The sequence below is a fragment of the Mchenga conophoros genome, linkage group LG13 (genome assembly GCF_057382185.1).
Source record: "Mchenga conophoros isolate Kocher_MC1m ecotype Shallow Benthic linkage group LG13, M_conophoros_male_GT1.1, whole genome shotgun sequence".
Lineage (NCBI taxonomy): Eukaryota > Metazoa > Chordata > Actinopteri > Cichliformes > Cichlidae > Mchenga > Mchenga conophoros.
In genome coordinates, this window is record NC_140538.1 from 19,214,229 (window position 1) to 19,233,156 (window position 18,928).

General features: G+C 40.3%; 2 protein-coding genes across 5 annotated transcripts; one reads left to right on the forward strand and one right to left on the reverse strand.

The window, feature by feature from the left end:
- Nucleotides 1-6,589: 6,589 nt before the first annotated feature.
- klhl31 (kelch-like family member 31) lies at nucleotides 6,590-10,999 on the reverse strand. 2 transcript variants are annotated; one of them, XM_085297054.1, is made up of 3 exons: nucleotides 10,917-10,999; nucleotides 8,231-9,436; nucleotides 6,590-8,145 (listed from the first exon to the last, which is right to left on the reverse strand). In XM_085297054.1, the coding sequence occupies exons 2-3, from the start codon at nucleotides 9,403-9,405 to the stop codon at nucleotides 7,410-7,412; spliced, it is 1,911 nt and encodes a 636-aa protein (XP_085153180.1). In that variant the 5' UTR covers nucleotides 9,406-9,436; nucleotides 10,917-10,999; the 3' UTR covers nucleotides 6,590-7,409. The 2 variants fall into 2 exon arrangements, with proteins under 2 accessions (XP_085153180.1, XP_085153181.1); XM_085297055.1 differs by having other exon boundaries at nucleotides 8,231-9,433; nucleotides 10,917-10,976.
- Nucleotides 11,000-12,308: 1,309 nt separating this feature from the next.
- On the forward strand, nucleotides 12,309-18,297 carry eloal (elongin A, like). Of its 3 annotated transcripts, none has more exons than XM_085243232.1 (11): nucleotides 12,309-12,441; nucleotides 13,379-13,435; nucleotides 13,531-13,643; nucleotides 13,725-14,532; nucleotides 14,612-14,711; nucleotides 14,787-14,963; nucleotides 15,050-15,147; nucleotides 16,647-16,905; nucleotides 17,071-17,185; nucleotides 17,762-17,865; nucleotides 18,041-18,297. In XM_085243232.1, the coding sequence occupies exons 1-11, from the start codon at nucleotides 12,364-12,366 to the stop codon at nucleotides 18,100-18,102; spliced, it is 1,971 nt and encodes a 656-aa protein (XP_085099358.1). In that variant the 5' UTR covers nucleotides 12,309-12,363; the 3' UTR covers nucleotides 18,103-18,297. The 3 variants fall into 3 exon arrangements, with proteins under 3 accessions (XP_085099358.1, XP_085099360.1, XP_085099359.1); XM_085243234.1 differs by having other exon boundaries at nucleotides 16,647-16,827; XM_085243233.1 differs by having other exon boundaries at nucleotides 14,615-14,711.
- Nucleotides 18,298-18,928: the final 631 nt, after the last annotated feature.

Below are 18,928 nucleotides of genomic sequence, written 5' to 3' on the forward strand. Positions count from 1 at the left end.
GCATGCCGGTGGACAAGCCCCTCCGACCCATGGCTGCACAAAGGGTAATATTACCCCCCCGTTGGCCAGGGACCTCAGTGATGGCTCTTTGGCCAATGATGTTACAGCCTCTTTCGTTTCTGCAGGCTGAAACCAGCCTCATCCAGGAAGAGGTACTCATGAGGTCTGGCCATCGTTTCCAACTGTAATATCCTCTGTGAAAATGTGAAAGTGCACAGGTGTTCAGAACAACATTCAATCAGGTAGCACAGTATTGTCCAGAAGTAATGTAGGCCACTGAGCAACACAATATGTCCACTAACTGTACTGTTAACATGGATGTATACTTACTTGCACATACTCGTAACGTAGGTCTTTGTGTCGCGCAGAGTTGCGCTCAAAGGGAACCCCATAGACCTGTTTCATCCGCGTCTTATTGCGCCGGAGAACTCGATCCATTGTGGCCAAGCTGACATCGTCAATGCTCTCAAAGTTGACATTATCGGCAATGACTTTGTCTCTGATCTCCCGGAGTCTGATGAGGTTGTTCCCAGAACCATATCCACAATGAGGGTTTCTTGTGCCGCTGTAAATATGGCAACCCTCCCATCTCTATGTGGCATTCTTTCAACTCTAAAGAAAGAAACATGTGTTGTCAATTGACATGTGTTACAATACAGTCACAATTGATATGAAACCAATAGACTACTTTCACAGGTTTGTAAAACTGTATTGTGACAAAGAAAGCAATCGAGTACAATACCTATTGTGTTGTCTGAATGCCCTGATAATGGTGGCCACGGTGAACCTACTCAGGTTTGGACGGACTCTTAGTCCTGCTTCAGCCATTGTCATGGACAATGACATGGTCAATGACTGTTGCTCGCATCTCATCCGTAAAGATGGTGCGAGGTTGTCTTGCTCTCCCTCCTGGGCCAGCTCTTCTTCTTCCAGGGCCAGCTCTTCTTCTTCCAGGGCCAGCTCTTCTTCTTCCAGGGCCAGCTCTTCTTCTTCCAGGGCCAGCTCTTCTTCTTCCAGGGCCAGCTCTTCTTCTTCCAGGGCCAGCTCTTCTTCTTCCAGGGCCAGCTCTTCTTCTTCCAGGGCCAGCTCTTCTTCTTCCAGGGCCAGCTCTTCTTCTTCCAGGGCCAGCTCTTCTTCTTCCAGGGCCAGCTCTTCTTCCAGGGCCAGCTCTTCTTCCAGGGCCAGCTCTTCTTCCAGGGCCAGCTCTTCTTCCAGGGCCAGCTCTTCTTCCAGGGCCAGCTCTTCTTCCAGGGCCAGCTCTTCTCCCTGCTCTGCATCAAATTCCTCTTCCCCTGACTCTGCCTTCATCCAGTGTGTTCGCTTGACCTCTTCAGCATACTGTGCACTCTGAACTTGCTTTTATACATGTAGTCACAGCATTAGCAACAGGTGTCTTCAATTTTGAGTCGTTGTGTGTAATGAATGACGCCAGGTGTGTTCATTGTGTTCAAATATTGCTGACTGTGGCAAGCATGTTGCATCACATGAGCTTTCATTTGAGAATATGAGCAGAGTTCTTTTGCAACTTGTGTTTTAGCAAGGAAAGATGTGTTTAGATTTATGACAACGGAGGATTGTGTTCTGTGAATTGTGTCTGCATGTGTTTATGATATTGGTAAATGATGGCTAGATTTAGTAAATGTGTTTAGACAACTGGTCATTTGGTTTAGAGGACTGGCTTTTGTGTTTTAGCATATGAGAAAAACTGTAAAATACTTTAATAATTTAAAAATTATTTTTTATTTCTAATTTTAAGATTTTAGTTTAGTTTCATTTAAAAGAAAAACAAGCTACACAAAGAAGAAGAAAAAAATACCATGACAGTGAGCAACACCAAAATAATCAAAGAACTTATTTAAGAAGGTCTATTTTTTTCTATAGGGTCATCGGCGAGGCTCCACAGGCAACGTCTTTCATCCTCTGTGTTTCTAGCCAGGAACAGATTTAGCCACAGTCTATAAATGGTAAAATGATAATGGAAAAATGGGGCACTGAACTTCAAAGAGAGTGAGTCCTTCCTTCCTGTGGAAATCAAGTTAAGCTATTGAATTACTGTTATTGTTGTTTAATTTAAGTAAGTAAGTAAGTAAGTAAAATTTTATTTATATAGCACATTTCTAGATAGAGATCACAAAGTGCTTTACAAGATATAACAGATTAAAAAGACAAAATACAAACAAAGTTAGCAAAAGGCAGTTTTAAAAAGATGTGTTTTTAGCTGTTTTTTAAAAGTAATCAATGAATCAGCGGATCGTAAGTCCTGAGGAAGAGAATTCCACAGTCTGGCGGCCACAGTAGCAAAAGCTCTATCACCCCTAGTTTTCAGTCTCGTATACTGAATGACAAGTAGGCCCTGACTACTCGACCTCAGAGACCTACTAGGGGCATAGGGCTGTAAAAGTTCAATGATATATGGTGGTGCTTGTTGTTGAAGAGCCTTGAAAGTTAAAACCAAAATCTTAAACTGGACTCTAAATTCAACAGGAAGCCAATGTAACTGCATGAGCAACGGTGTTATATGTGAAAATTTAGAAGCTTTCGTCAAAAGTCTTGCTGCAGCATTCTGAACGATCTGCAGACGCTCCAAAGAACCTTTATTTAAACAAGTAAACAGGGAATTGCAATAGTCCAGTCGTGAAGAGATAAAAGCATGAGTAACAATCTCCAGTTCGGTATAGGATATAATAGAGCTCAATTTAGAAATATTTCTTAAATGATAAAAGCAAGCAAATGTAATTATCTAATCGCGCTTACGCTCGAGCAACTGTTAAAAACAATTGACTATAGGGAAATCGTTCATATTCTCTTTACATTGACCTTTTCTAATGCAGATTACTGTTTGCCATTGTCTTTTCCATAATTATGAACTGATTATTTTGGTAAGACCAGAATCCACGCCAACTTAGGTTAACCTGCTGTATGGCAAAGTATTAAACATTCACTTTAGGCTTAATTATCAAAACTGGTATTATGTGACTTTCTGTCTTGACAAATAAATAATGAACATATACATTTACATGGAAGATTTGGTTTATTCTTATATGAAAAAAGAGGGTTATTACATTAAGAACAATGACTATTAAAGACAAAATATCATTTTGCCAGAGTAAATGTGCCTCCTTGTATACACAGAACACAAAATAAAAACACTGTTGTTTATCTGACATAAGGCAAGCTTTTCGTTTCTTTAGTTTTTTGGTTTCATGTTCGTTTGGAGTTTTCTGATTATTGGCTCCCTCTTTGTTTTTGTTTTTTAAAGTAAAGAATAGTATGAGGAAGACTATGGAAGACAAAATCAAAAGCAGCCATGTCCTGTTTGTTTGTTTTTGCAGGGTAACTTATTTACCCTTAGTTTCCACAGCACTAAAATGAACGAGTCATGTTTAGGGTAGAGTGTTCATACTAAGGCAAATTTGCAAAAGTAAATGTAATAATGATACAGCACTCTCGTGAGAGGGCGAGGATAGGCCTATTGTATATGCATGAGTTGACAAAATAGCTTGTAGGGTTATTACACTCATAGCCAAATAAGGATTTGAGGATGTGGTTTAACCAAACACAATCGACTGCTCGGGTCACACCCCCTCTGTGTCGATAAAACCTGCACAGTCACTTAGAGGCAATCACTACAAGCGATGTCACTGTCGATGTAATGTTTTTGCCCAAATATTAAGAGTTTCTTAAGTTTTATTCACAAATATATAGTAAAATACATTTGTGAGACTCGGTTTACAGCTACAACCCACATGTATTTAAATTTAAATACATGTGGGTTGTTTAACACATTCTCCACGTGTATGGTTACATACTTATATAATAATTATTTTGTCTCGTTTGTTATATTAATTACTTGTTTCTTCTTTTTTGAGTGTCTGGAAAGCAAAAAGGTGTGGCAAAGGCTGGAGGATTGTGAAGTACTGCAGCTAGATTATAAAGATTAGATTATTAAGCCAAAGCATGTGCTGCCACTGTATGGGGTTTAGAGAGGTTAGGAGAGGGTGGAGAGCTCCCACTGCCCCCCCAAGAGCACAAGGCAACGTTAAAAACAACCATTCAGACTTTCTGTTTGAATTGCTGTTGTCTTCAGGCAGAAGTTTTAGGACATCAAAGATAAGGACAAACATATTATAGATAAGTTTCCAAAAACCACTAAACCACTTCAGTTACACTAAACTCTGCTGGAGAATGACTCATGTGATCAATGGTCAGGGAGACTTTCACTGTATATTGTTTTCCGTGTATGTGCAGAGATTCAAAATGATGTGTCAAAGACATTGCAAACATCATGGGACCTATAAAGACTGAATTAAGACCAGAAACAAAAGGTGCATGTCTCTTTCATATTTTAGAAGACAGGAATGCCGCTTTACTAATCCAGCCAGTTTACCAACGACGCTGTGAAAACCACGCACTACTAAATCCCGCTGATAATCATTCAATTTAAGGTTTGTACCGTCAAACAATCCAATTCAATGTTATTTATGAAGCATTTCTTTTTTAAAAACAACAGACTTTGACAAAGTGGTGTACAAAGCACCAAAACAACACAATAAAACAATAAAAACATTAATAATTACAAGATAAGAAAACACCACTCTCATTCTCAGTAAAAGCCAAAGAGTAAAAATGAGCTTTAAGACGTAGTTTAAAAACAGGCAACGAGGGGACCGATTCTAAATCGGGCTGGGAGATTGTTCCAAAGTTTGGGGGCTATAGCTGAAAAAGCTCAATCGCAGCTGTTTTTCATTTGAGTCTTTTGGGACTAGCAGGCCTCAGTGACCTCGAGGGGACATATGGAGTCAACAGCTTAGATATTTGAGCAAACTCACAGCTAGTTTGGAAATAAGACATTGTGCTACAGGCAACGTAGATGAGCATGTCATATGCCTAACTAAGGGCTTGTCATAAAGGCCAGTGTGACTTTACAGACTTAACAGTGAAATATTCAAGTTATGAAATCAGTTCTCTTCATCAGCTTTTGACTGTGAGTTATGATCTCTTATCTTATCAAGTTACGCTCTGTTCAAACACATTCTACTTTTGCTTCCATGTGAGCTCTTTGTGCTATTGTATTACAGTTTTTTCTGAATGCTTAAACCCTAACTGTGATTCCTGTAGCACAATCTCTAAAACTATTCAGACTTATAGCAAAACCACTCACTGAGTTTGCAAAACTAAAAGCACAAAAACTGCTTTGCACTCAGTTTGCAATTTTGTAACACACACTTTGCAAAACTGTAGGCACAATTCACTGCACAACACTCAATTACCAAATTTCCAACACACTCCTAGCAAAAGTATACACATGTATGGCTATCATTAACACTAATTTGCCAACTGTCTGGCACACTTTCACATGTGAAAACTTTTTTAGATAATTAGTTCACTTTGCAATCAGCCTAAGCACTATAATACAGGTAAGCTGTGTGTGCGGAGTACAATGGAGGGAGCAGAAAGAGTGAGAAGTAGAGGAGGCCGAGGAAGAGGACGTGGAGGTGAAGAAATAGGATGAAGAGGACGACAAGGACAAGGAGGAGCAAGAGGAAGATGAGGAGGGGGGAGAGGAAGGGTAGGAAGAGTAAGAAATAGAATTGCTGATGACATCAGAGCTACAATAGTGGACCATGTAATCAACCGTGGAATGACCCTGAGGGTAGCTGGCCAACGGGTCCAGCCTAACTTGAGCCGCTACACTGTAGCAAGTACCATAAGGACATCTTGAAATGAGAATCGGTTAGTACAGTCACTTCGCACAAAGATTTGTAGCACTGCCATATGCCAATGAGAAACACACCAATACCACTGATGTAAAAATACTGAAATTGTTACTTTACAGAATTGCTAGATGACCAGATGCTGGGACAGAGGAAGCATGTTCACTGCAGACCAAGTAACCCATATAGTCATTATGGCGATTGCAAATAATCCTATACTTGGAAATAAACACTTGTGTTTGTTTTGATGTGTTTGAATAAACACCAGTACTTGAAGTTTGGATCCCTCTATGCTTATGGATCTATGACAGAAGTATGAGCTCAAACTGACATAGCCTACCTTGTGCACAGAGAAAGCAAAAGCCAGATGTGTTTTGTATTCATACCATCAGTGTGCAGTTGGCGCATTGTGTGCTTAGTAGATGATGGCTTGTGTGTACTGTTTGATACGGAAACACCATTTTTACGATGGTGTGAAGAGTTAATCTAGCTGTGTTCGCTTTTGCAAGAGAACTACAATGTTTTGATGATTGGGTGACAGGTTTTCTTATTTGTGTGAAGAGTTTTGCAAAATTAGCCAATAGTTACAAAAAATGTGCTTAAGCAATCAGAAAAAACTGTAATGCACATGTTAGCCAAGTTTTGCTGTAATACTTGCAGATGGTGCCCACCAGTTTCTGACTCATAAATTCAAACTTTATGAGTTGTATTGAAAGGTCATTGGACTTTTCAGCCCAGTTACAAAGCACAGAAAGCTGTAAATGCACATATAAATTTGCAAACACAACACATTCTGATTTGTTGATTTATGCAAAGTGTGCCCAAGAGTAGCAATAAAAAATGGTTTTCAATAAATGACCACAGCTCAGACTAGCTTATCCTTATTCTCTTTAATTAAAACAAAGAAAAAAAATGGAAACACATGAGCAGTCAGGGGATCCATAAATAACGATTTCCAGCAAAGCTCAGGCTCTGAACATCATTCCCGAGTTAACTTGTTCCTTTTTTTTTGTCCTTTTTACAAAAACAGTGTCTCACCATCACATCTAAACTCATTCAACCCTCATTGTTCCAACACGTTCCTAACCCCAACCTGTTTTCTTTGCTGCAATAGTGTTTATGGTGATCACACAACATACAGAGCAAAGCTGCAGAATGCTGCACGTGGCACACAAGCAGAGAATCTGCAGTCTTGCTCCGTGGTGCGTTTCAACACCAGTCACGAGCGCCTACTCCTGGTAGGTGACACCAACACTTATTCCAGCTCCAGCTTCTTCTTCTTTTCAAGTATCTGAGAATCACAGTAGCTATAATCACCATAAACAAGACTGTCAGACCATACATTGTTTCCATGGCACTGGGCCAAATAAAATTGTTGTGCTGCAAGTGAATTTTAACAGGAATCTTGAAATTTATATCTTATATTTGATTTTTAAATAGCACTCCATTTGCTGTAGAAAAAAGGCTAACAAAATTAGTCTGGCTGAATTGGCCCCAGAGTTAGATTTGTCAAAAAAAAGGAAAAAATAAAGAAGATAAATTAATAATTTACTACATCAATTTATCTCTTTCATAACCATTACCTGGCTTTACTGATGCCAAATATAATATGAAAGCTAAGGACCATTTTCAGGAGCTTGGACAAGTTGGAAACCTCCAGACATGTAAAGTACAAGGTTGTTATGATCTAATTCTTTATAAACTGACAGGTGCAGATGAAACTGAACTGGCTCTGGACTCTCGTGTTTTCCGTGTCGGTATGGTGACGACACAGCATGAAATTCCGACTGTGGCTTCTGGCAGCTCATCATCCTCAGTCCATTCATTGAGGTCAGGGTTGTAAACCTGAATGCATTTCTTGTACTTCTTCTCGCCCTCGTTCCAGCCACCGAGGAGATAGATCTTGCTATTCAAAATGGAAATCCCTGCTGTGCTCACCCCCGTGTGAAGAGGTGCGCAGTAGCTCCACTGCCCACTATGAGGGTTGTAAGATTCGACAGCAAGGACGTCCACCCTCTCCCCGCGCCCTCCTAGCTGGCTTCCGCCGATCACATAGGCGCGGTCTCCCACAGTGGCGGCACAGTGCCAGCCTCGAGGCGTGCTCAGACTGCTCTTATCCTGCCAGGTGTCAGTGGAAGGGTCGTAAGAGCACACAGACCTGGAGTAGGCGTTATTAATGTAACCTCCAGATACAAGTATTTTTCCGTCACAGATCACAGAGCTGCCGTGGCAGCAGCGGGGGACCTCCATGGGTGCTTTCATCTGCCACTGGTTGGAGGAAGGCACGTAGCACTCCACGGAGGCCTGCACACCATCAGCATTTCGCCCTCCGATGGCAAACAAGAGGCCATTGAATGTGTTGAGGCTGAAGTGGGTGCGCCTCTGGATCATGTTGCTCAAGTGAATCCAAGCATTGAACCGGGAGTCATACCTAAGGAATGCAAAAGGGATTATTTTATGCTACACATACACTAACTAAAATGACAGATGGTGGGCTTACCTGTCTTAGTTCTTACCTGCAGAAGTTGCTCACGGCATGTTTTGCCTGGTTTCTTGCATCATTCTGGTCCTCACCCCCCGCAACATACAGGAATCCGTCCAGGACTGCAACACACTGATTGAAGCTCTTTGCTGGCATCTCCGTCAGCTTATTCCACACATTATCTGAATCTCTGTAGAGAACGTCTTTGCTGAGAGATTTCTCTGTCAAGGCAGGGCGTCCGCCAACTGTGAGAATCACTTTGAGACCACCACGTACTTTTGTTCTGCGTGACTGGAGGATGTTCTGTTGGTACGGAAGCAGATGGTAATTCATAGCATCGACGAGGAGGCGGTGGCACTCGGGGTCCTGCATCATTCTTGGCACACCTTGGACATGATTCACCAGGTCTTGGGGAGTGATAGTGCCAAACCTGATGAGAGTTAGCAGATCTGCCGCATACTTTAACCTCTTCTCATCAAAGTCCAGCCATTTCATGGCAATCTGGAAGGCTGTAACTTCAGAAGGTAGCTGCAGGGAATCATCTGACAGAAATTCGCTGATCTGCTCATAGGTTAGCTTCAGGAACTGCTCCATCTCAGAAAACTCAATGAAGTTCTCTCTCATGAACTTCTGAGTCGCTTCCTTGGTTTCTTTGAGGTCATAGGCATCAGCGATATTGGCTACGTACATGCAATTCTCCACACTGAGCTCCTGCATGAGGAAGTCACTGCACATCTTCACTAAGGTGCCAATCTGCAGCAGCATGGCTGCAGCAATAGTGCTGCCAATGCTGTAGAGCGACAGAGTGAGCTTTCCTGAGTATGCGTACGTAATTGCAGTAGCGAGGCCAACCGGTGAGAGGTCGTTCAGGTCTATCTTCTGGAGGGTCGAGTCCTTCTTCAAGATGTTTCTAATGTACTCACTGCAAGAGGCCATGACAACCTTGTGCACATCAAATGACTTTGATTTGGTGGCGACTGTTAGATCACAGAGGAAGCTTTCGTTTCTCATGGTGCTCAGACCTTCAAGGAGGTTCGGGGCATACACAGAATCAGTGACTTCAGTCGAAATGCAGCTAAAGCCATTTCCGCCTTCAAGCAGAGTGTTCAGCCCGTTAATCTTGTTGATGGGGCTGTTCTCAACCATCAGGGCCATATCATTTATGTCTCCCTTGCTCTTTTTGGTTGCCTTGTTCTTTTTGGGTGCCATGGTTTTAGCAGCAGAACACAGCCCGGACCTTCTGAAAAATGAGCACATAAATGTTAGCTTTTTTAGTCTATTTCAACTTGAATGGATAAAAAAGTGTTTTATGAGCGAACTAGATAAAACCAGCTGCAGATAAAGTGCGACAAATGCAACTTGTGACAGAAATTAATTTTTCTGGGTTATCTTATTGATGAAAGCAACTCATTTTAAGCAGTGGGGACAGGGGCAGCAAAAGACACAGCTACCCAAGCTAATAGGTAAAATAACTGGGTAAAAAAGAGCGCCGGAGAAAGCAACTGAAGAAAGTGTTCAGCTCTTTGTGAAAGACCATAAGGACAAATAGTTATAGACATTCAAAGACTTTAAGGAAGATTCAGATAACCCTCAGAGAAATTCCTGCACAAAAGGGACAGGGTGGAGGCTAAAATGAATTGAGGCAAAGCAGAAAAACTGATTGTTAAAGATTTGAAATTCTGTTTGGAACTCATTGGTGCCCCGTCCCCAGGGCTAAAGAAGAAAAGGGAAAATCTAGCTTAGTGTCACAGTGTGGGGTACGAGAGCCAGCACGTGTGAGGACATGAGGGTTCAGGAGGTGCACATGGCACCCTTTATCCTGAAAATCACATAGTCAGGCTTTTAGGGCAACATATATTGCCATCCAGCCAACTTGTCTTTTGGTAAGAACCTTGCTTATTTTAACAAGACCATAATGAACTGCACTGAGCTCACCATACCCTGTGTGAACACTGAAAATGAGCTTATATTTTTCAATGAACAATAAAGTTTTTACAGTTTTAAAATGTGATGTGTTGTCCTCATAGTATCATCAATGAGCGGATAATTGCTATCTGTTTTGTATTTATATTTTATATGATCTTATTATATTTCTAATTTATATTAATCATTTTCTTGTCAAATATGTAAGATGTCTCCACCTTCAATGTTGGTTTTGTTTTGGAACTGTTCAGATTTCTTTTGGCAGATTTGAAAACGTGTGCTACCAGGTGAGCCAGGAGTGTTTAAGTGCATCAGCATGCTCCCTCGTTGCATCTGTCACAATTTATCAGCAGCATGTCCAGGAATAGCAACACTGGCCGGCTCACCCATGACGTTCCTTTTATAGACTTTGAGACATGAACAGCAGGCCTAATGTCCTCTGACTGTTTGCTTGTTCTTTTCTTTTTTGACACTTTTCTTTCATAAATTGTTTCAAGTTTGTCTTAAAGTCTACAATGACGACCGTATACAAGACAAAACACTATCAGAAACGTCATTGCTGGCATTATTTACCACAGGCCTAGCAGACACAGATAGTTCTTTTTCCCATGCCTATGTTTGAAAAATGAAATTACAAGTTCTACTCATCAGACATTTTTGATATTTTGAAGCACAATATTTGGAGCGAGAAAGCAGATTTTCTGTTCTGTAAAAGCTTACAAATGCTGATGTACGAGCTTCCTCTGACTGCCTCCTGCTTTGTTATAATGCCAAACAATCAAGCTTTAGAAACTTACCTAAAAAATGAAGTTGAGGCCGGTGAAGAGGGAGCTTGCACCTCCAGTTACTGGAGCAGGAGAGAGACCAGCCGTCACCCCCGTGGAAAGGGATATGCAGTAAACTCCTCCTCCAGGGGAGTGGGTTCCAATCAAGTATTGTGCAATACCAGTGGCAGAAGACCCTCAACGTGAAAGTGTCCCACAATAGCCTGTAATCATCTGATAACAACATACTGCCGGGTGGCTGTGTATCCTCAGTGGGATGCCATGTGTTACGTGATTAGTGCAAACAACTTTGTACACTTTTACAATAAAACTATTAAAAGTAAATATTCATTTGCAGACACGATGTCGCTGCCAAATAAAGGTTTAATTATAGAGAGGCACGTGCAACATTTAAGCAACGTTAAAAATGTAATTGCAAAATTCATAGTGACCATACTGTCATTTGTTTTACAGCTTTTTTTATTGTAATATTTTTTTTGTTTTACAGAACATTCATGTATTCCTAAAATACAGCCAGCTTACATTAAAATGATGTTGTAATATTTACAGCAATTAGTGTCCCAGTACAGCACATTTAATGATCTGCATGCTAAAAGGCTACAGCAAAAGACAGAGACAGCAGAAGTCTGAGGAGATGTTGAATAAAGGTGAATTCTGCAGCTTGAGAAAGCATAAAGATGAAATATTTAATAATAATAATAATAATAATAATAATAATAATAATAATAATTATTATTATTATTATTATTATTATTAAATACTCATTAAAACATCAGCATGTAATTGTGGGGACTTTCTCTTGTCAGGTCTTAACTTTACAGTATAAAGTGACTTGAGGGGATTGTTGTGATTTGGCATTATATGAATAAAACTGACTTGAATTGAATTGTTCTGAATCAAATAAATTATTTTTTCAAAACTAACCTGTTTATAGATACAAAACCTTCACTTTTTTAAATCACACCAGCATGGATTATTGCTGTTTGCTGATTTGAAGGGTGCTATATCCATTTTATTGGCCTTACACGTGTGTTCAAAAGGCCAACAGCTTCCAGATAGGCGCCTGCAAATGACCAAAATTGAGTTAAGTCAATTTTAATTTAATTCAGTCAGTACCAAATCTCCACGATAGCCCGTGGGCACCTCTGATTGTAAGACCCACACAGTAAAAGGTCCCATAGCAATAATATTCTCAAGAAGCACTATATGTTACCGGTTCATATACACGTATTTATTATAAATTGTTGTAATTATAGGACCCCCCTCCCAGTAAATGCTTTAAGAAGCAGCTCTTTAAACAATAGGCTTAAGATGATCCAGCATTAGTGGCATCATTTTAAAAGCCACACCTCACATACCATTATATCATTTGTCACTAGTTCCGCCCATTACTATAATAGTGTCATCAACGAGCGCGCGCTGCCCGCTGTGTGTAGACGGCTTCACGTGAGTCACCGTGATGGCCAGCAGCTCTGATGTGGTGAAGAAAATCATGAGGCTCAAACGTCAGCTCTCAGACAAAGCAGATCCTGCTACGGTAGTTATCGTTTGATTTAAACGGTTTAAAACGTTTTTCTAATCCCAAAAACCCGGAAAGTTTTGAAGAATTATTTCACCGCTGTTTTATTACCGGCTGAACAAATCCCACCTGCTTTAGTCATGGCTTTGTCTAATCATTGGCTCACAACACCTGCTGCCACATCGGGCGCTATTTAAAAAATGACTTTGTTCCCTTAATGAAAATTATGAAGCTCAATTTGATTTTTGTTTTTGTATATATTTTGTATTAGTATATGTGTGAACAGAAGCTGAGCTGGCAGTGTTTCCCTGCCGCTTTCACACAGCACTGAAAATCCTTTGATTTGGAGTGTGTGTGTGTGTGTGTGTGTGTGTGGGGGGGGGGGGGGTGGAGGGTCAGGCTGTTTAAACTGGAGGCGCTTGGCTGCTGCTAAAAATGGCAGCTCCTGCAGTTGTTCAGCTTATGGCTGCTGTCCATCATCAGTGCACTGCAGGCAACTTTAACCACCTATGCCTGTGCCGTATAAGCCTTCTCATATCGTCTTTGTATCCCGTGGATCAATTTTCAGTTGAGGAATTTACACGCAAAATCTGTAAATGACCAATTTAGCTTTAAAGACATAAGCTGGTGCTACTACTACTACTACCACCTCCCATCAGCCAGCCACGGCTATATCCATTTATAGTTCAGGGTAAAAGGAGCAGTCTAAGTGGGTGTGTAAGGTCCCCATAGGTTCTGCTCTAAAATGCACAGTCAGCTACTGTGGCAATCCAAAACCAGGACTGCCATATTTGGCAAGTCAGTTTATCTTCGACAGAGGTCCCATTCTAGGTACTTTTTAACCAAAAACAATCAATCGAATCACCTTTATGTTGACAAAAATGCTTGAACATTATGAAATGCACCACAGCATGGCTGCAGGCAGTGGGGATAATATGCTTGTCACTCTTTCCAGGTTCTAAAAATCTTGCAGAAACTCAAGGATCTGGATATCACTTTAGATGTTCTTGCCGTGAGTCTCTTATTCACAGACTGTTTTTTTTGTTGATGTACATTGTGGTTGATTTTCATTTTTATTCCCCTGATAATGGTCTGATCATCAATTAGGAGACTGGAATTGGCAAAACTGTTAACTCCTTACGCAGACATGAACAGGCTGGAGAATTAGCAAAGTCTCTAGTAAAAGGTTGGAAAAAGCTGCTCTCCAAAGAATCCACAAGGTAAAGTGCATTTAACAATAAAACATTGCTTCTTAATTTTATGTGTTTAGCGGCTTAATCTTGAATTTTCATTCTCCGCAGCCGTGGAGAAGATGGGACTTTCTCTGAGAGCCTTTCTGTGAAAGACAAACTAGATGATCAAAGCAGTCCAAATAATGGAAATTTGGAAATGGAAGATGTGAACAATAATCTTCTAACATCTCATCACAGTAAGAATAGTGATTCTTCAGATGACGGCAACTTTAAAACAGGGAAAAGGAAAATGGATTCACAGAAAGGACAATGTGAGGGACGGAAAAGAAAAACAGACTGTGAGAAAAGTCCAGAAAACCAGTACGTCTCCCGGCACGACGTGTTGACACAGAAGGACAAAATGGACAAGAAGAAGAAAAAGGATCGGAGCGACCGAAAACCTGGAGACTGCGATCGTCTGCTCGGAAACAAAAACTTGAAGGAAAGCCAACAAAGATCCAGATCTGATTCCAGAGAGAAATGTAAAAGTGCCTCTGAGAGTGGGAGGTTCGGGTCAGACAGGGAGAAGAACACAAAATCAAAGCTTTCGAAAGAGTCGAGGGGAGGCAAGGAGGATGACAGAATGTCAGGAATGTTGAGAAGCTCCGACGCCCAAAAGAGAAAAACAAAGCATATAACTTCGCTGGAGTCTGAAAGGGAACATTCAAAACACAAGAAGGCGAAAACGAATGAGACTAAAAGTGATCCAGAGGAGCCCTCTATGTCTTTTGAGTCCTACTTGAACTATGATATGACTGTTTACAAGAGAAAGGAGCGATCTGGAATGAGAAAGCCGCCCAAAAAACCCAAGATGATTCCCAGTGAGCAACAAATAAAAGATCCTGTAATTAAAAATATGGAGTTGGCCCCAAAACAGGTATATTTGTCAAGAATCTTTGCTTACGGAGAAAAGGCCAACTTGCTGATGCTGATTAACAATGCCTCATTATTTATAGAAGTTTCTGGAGCCTGTAATGCACCTGATGAACATTCCTTTGCCTGCTGCTTTACCTGAATGTGACAAGCCCTCCAGCTTTGACTACTATGAAAGGAAAGGTACACGTTCAGTAAATGCAGGTGTATTTTCAGCTTTATCATTTGGCTCTTGACACCTCTGCTTTCGTTTTAAAGTGGAGAAGGAGCCTGTGGAGCCTGATTTCTGTGACGTCTCTGAGGAGTCTGCAGTCTTCACCGGCCAGCGTCTCAACAGGAAGATGCAGGTGTACTCTGGTGCCAAGACCGTTTTTCTCCCAGCCATGCTGAGCTTGTACCAGCAGTGTATCCGCACCCTCCAGAACAACATTAACTGTGAGTGAAGCCCAGGAAGACATTTTTTCCTAGGCTCTGTTGGTTTATGTCTGATTTAATAATTAGGTGCAGGCATCTCTTCTTAGTGCTTTATGAAACTGGCGGGGTCCCGTTTGAAATCCTCGAGCCTGTGTTGGAGAAGTGTACCCCAGAGCAGCTGCTACGCATCGAAGAATGTAACCCAGTAAGAAAGTGACACGCCAACATGTTTAGTGCAGAACAAAACCTTGTGGCCACTTTAATAGGTCTACCTGACCAGCAGTGGGTTTACTCCTCCCAGTTTGTACCTGTAAATCTGGGTTGAAAGCCTTGTTTATCTGCTTTTCCTTAACCACCTAATCATTACTGTTTGTGATATGGATTAAGAAATCAGTTTTAAGAGTTTCATGCCCCTTTCCCAAAAAAAGCAAATATTTACCCAATAGGAGTCAGGTGATCTACCACATAACCTGAATATTTGTGGATATAATTTTTATGATAATGATCTAATGATAAGTACACAAATATAAATCTGGATTTAAAAGGTTAGCATTTTTAACTGCACTACTTGAGGCAGGGCTGTGAGGAACTTTGATTTTCATTATACTTCCTGGTTGGTTATTAATTTATTAAATACTTTTCAGTCTATCTGGTATCAAAAGGTGAGAAGTGCACAATTAAAGTTCCCATTTTTACATCTTATGTTTGTTTAGAGAAATGGACCCTACAATAATGTGAAATTGGAGAAAAGCAGAATACCCATGAGCTGGGATTGTGAAATTGGGCAATCGGTTTATATTTTATATGAAAGGACAGTTACACAAATTCTTCCAAATTAGTTTTTTGATCCTCTAGTCAAAGTTTTTTTTCAGTCGTCCTCCTTGGCTATCAGTACAACAGATGATCTTTTTCATATAGGCAAGATTCAACATGTTTTTGATACTGCCTATGTGTCTTCTCTGGGCTTTGGCTAATAAGGTGTACACCTTCAGTCAACAGAGAAGTCTAAACTTGCGTGCCAATGGAAAGTGCATCTTTGTGAGAGGGCTCCCACACTTGGCATCGATGATCGAGCCACATTCAAACTTTTAGACTGCGCACGTCATGCAGAACAATGTTTATTTGAATAACCTAACCTTCTGACCTCATTATGCTTTATTTATTTTGTTTTGTTTGGTTACAAAGTATGTAGAGGATGTTGTCTCCTCCAAGGAGGTTATATTTTTCATAGCGTGTTTGTGTAATACTGTAAACACAATAGCTTGAAATATTCTAAGTGATTTCTAATAAAACTTTGTAGGGGTGTAGATTTGGGGTCATGTTAACAATTCATTAAAATTTGGTTTGGCCACAAGGTCTTCAAGGCCTGGACAAAAAAAGGACTTGGAGACGTGATTGTGACAAATGTTGTTTTGTCAATTTCACATCTGCCGTTCTTTCAAATTGACCCCAAAATGCTTCTTATCTTTAAAGTATTGTTGAGAGAGAATGAGCTGCCTAATTAGAAATACACTGAAATATACTGTGTATACTGTGGTATATTATAGTTTAATAAGGTCAAGGTATTTATGTGAAGTTATTTACAAAATTAATGCCCATCATCTATTAATTATTCCAATGTAATTGTGTAAACATCTGTCGTGGTACTCTTACTGTACTACAAATATCTTAATTTCCCCCCCCCCCCATTCATTAATTTTGCAGATCTATGTCGGCGTGACAGACCATTTATGGGGCAAACATTGTCAGAGAGACTTCAAAGACTCCAAACTTCAAGAGTATGAATCATGGAAAGAGATGTACATCAGGCTATCTGAAGAGAGAGAAAGGAAACTGAAAAGACTGACAAAAACTATTGTCTCAGCACAATCTCAGAAACCCAAAGGTGACTGCTCTACACTGAATGCAACTCGGGTCATTCCTACTGGTGATAATTCAGAAATAAAACAGCCATATGGTCGATGTAAGACATTTTATTGATTGATATTCATCCAGAAGTTCTGTATGAATTAAAACTCTGAAATTTGTAAAAAGTAGAAGAAAAGTAGTCTCTAGTGAGGTTTGTTTTGTATACTGGCTTTCATTAGACCTTTTTTTTTTTTTTTTCTTTTTTTTTGGCATCTCTTAGGTCGGCAGGTGAAGATGGCATTTATTCACACGGTTGCCAAGCCACCGAGAGATGTGCGAATTCAGCAGGAAATTCATGGAACTGCTGTTCAGCAGCCTCATCAGCCCAGGAGCAGGTGGGTTTCAGCCTCCTACATACAGATGATACATCTTCTGACCAGGTTTTCGTAAAATCACATTAGAGCATATTTTTCTAATGTTTATATATTCATGACATTTATATTATTGGTCTCAATATTAAGTACACGAACAAAAAGCCCATAAAAGAGCTTTTCTGGGGGATTTATATGCATCTGTTTATCTTTGGCAAAGTGTGGACACCTGGCTCGTTCTGTTCCTTTTCCACATAATAGCCCTTAACCACAACGTGATCACTAAACAAGAGCAGCTTAGCGGGGTCATAACCCATCAGAGATTCATGTGATAACAGTGGGCGAAATGCTTTTTGGGTGAGCTTGGCTAAACACAGGAATTAGAGCAATGTGCTGGATAAACTGGTTTTATTCTAGTTGTAGAGAGCCTTGGGTGCTTTTGTTGTGAGTTGTTGCAACATGGGATGTGCTCACCAGCAGTGTGTAACACCGATCTTTGGAGGTAGATGGACACTAATTTTGTAGTTTCATCTGCATTGTTTTTTTTTTTTTTTTTTTTTTTTACTCTTTTAAATAGTTCAGTTTATTTCCTCTGTTCAGTGTCAAGATTCAGGACAATCGATCGAAGCAGAGTTATGAGCCCAGCAGGCCCAGCAGCACCAGTTCAGGGGGAAGCGGAACACAGGACGCGCGCAAAAAAACAAGTGAGCTGGTAGTTTATGGCTTTCCAAGCCTCCCAGATTGATTGCTTCAGTTGTTTCTTTTATGCATATTTTTCACTGATCATCAGGCTGGAGGTTAAATGAATACATGTGCCATGTGCATAGTAATCCTGACATCATTTTACCTGATGATTTATACTTTTCTTTGTTCTCACAGGAGTGGCTCCAATGATGGCGAAGTCCTTGAAGGCATTTAAGAAACAGCTCGGACGTAGATAAGTGTTTATACAATGCTACGGTGTGGATGTGCACAACATGAACTCGATCAATGATTAACTCTGGGCAGTAATAAGCCTGTGTTCACTTTAGATTATTCTGTGTTGCTTGTCTATATGTACTGTGATCAGGCAGTGCCATGTTTCTTTTCTGCAAGTTGTCTTCACTATTAAATGGGCCATGAAGTCAGCAAATTTACTTGGCTTTGATTTTGTCTCTGTTCTTTAAGGGGAACAAGGTCATCCATTTAATGGCATTTGGTGCCCTCTAGAGGATATTTTGTTAAATATTTTTCTCTTTTGAAATTGGAGAGTTCATAGTCATATTATATGGGCATTTTGACATTACTGATATCATATCTCTCAGCTCTTGCAGGACTATAAATTCAAAACTGAATCCAAATGTAGCAAACGTGTCAACTTTATGTGCGGTACTGTGCAGTCTTGAGATATCCCTGATTTATTAATATTTTGCTCCAAAGAGCTAAAGCTGGACTCTGTTCTAGTTTTTTTTTTTTTTCTTTTAAAGTGGTCTTGAGCAATAGTTGACAGAAGCCATTTCAACAGACAAAAATAATGGCTGCTTTCTTTGCTCATTTTGAATCCAGTAACCACTTTCAGAGGAATGTTTTGTCTAAATCACTTAACGCTGACCTGTGACTCATCCAGTTACAAAAAAGGCAGAAAACTCATGGGATGAACCAATGTTGTGCCTGCACATAACAGTTTTAATTTGGGTCTTTAGGCACTTTTCTTTGGTCAAATCTGCAAAAAATCCAAAGATGAGTGTGATGGGGGAAAATGGTATTTATGCACAAGCAAAGGTTTCC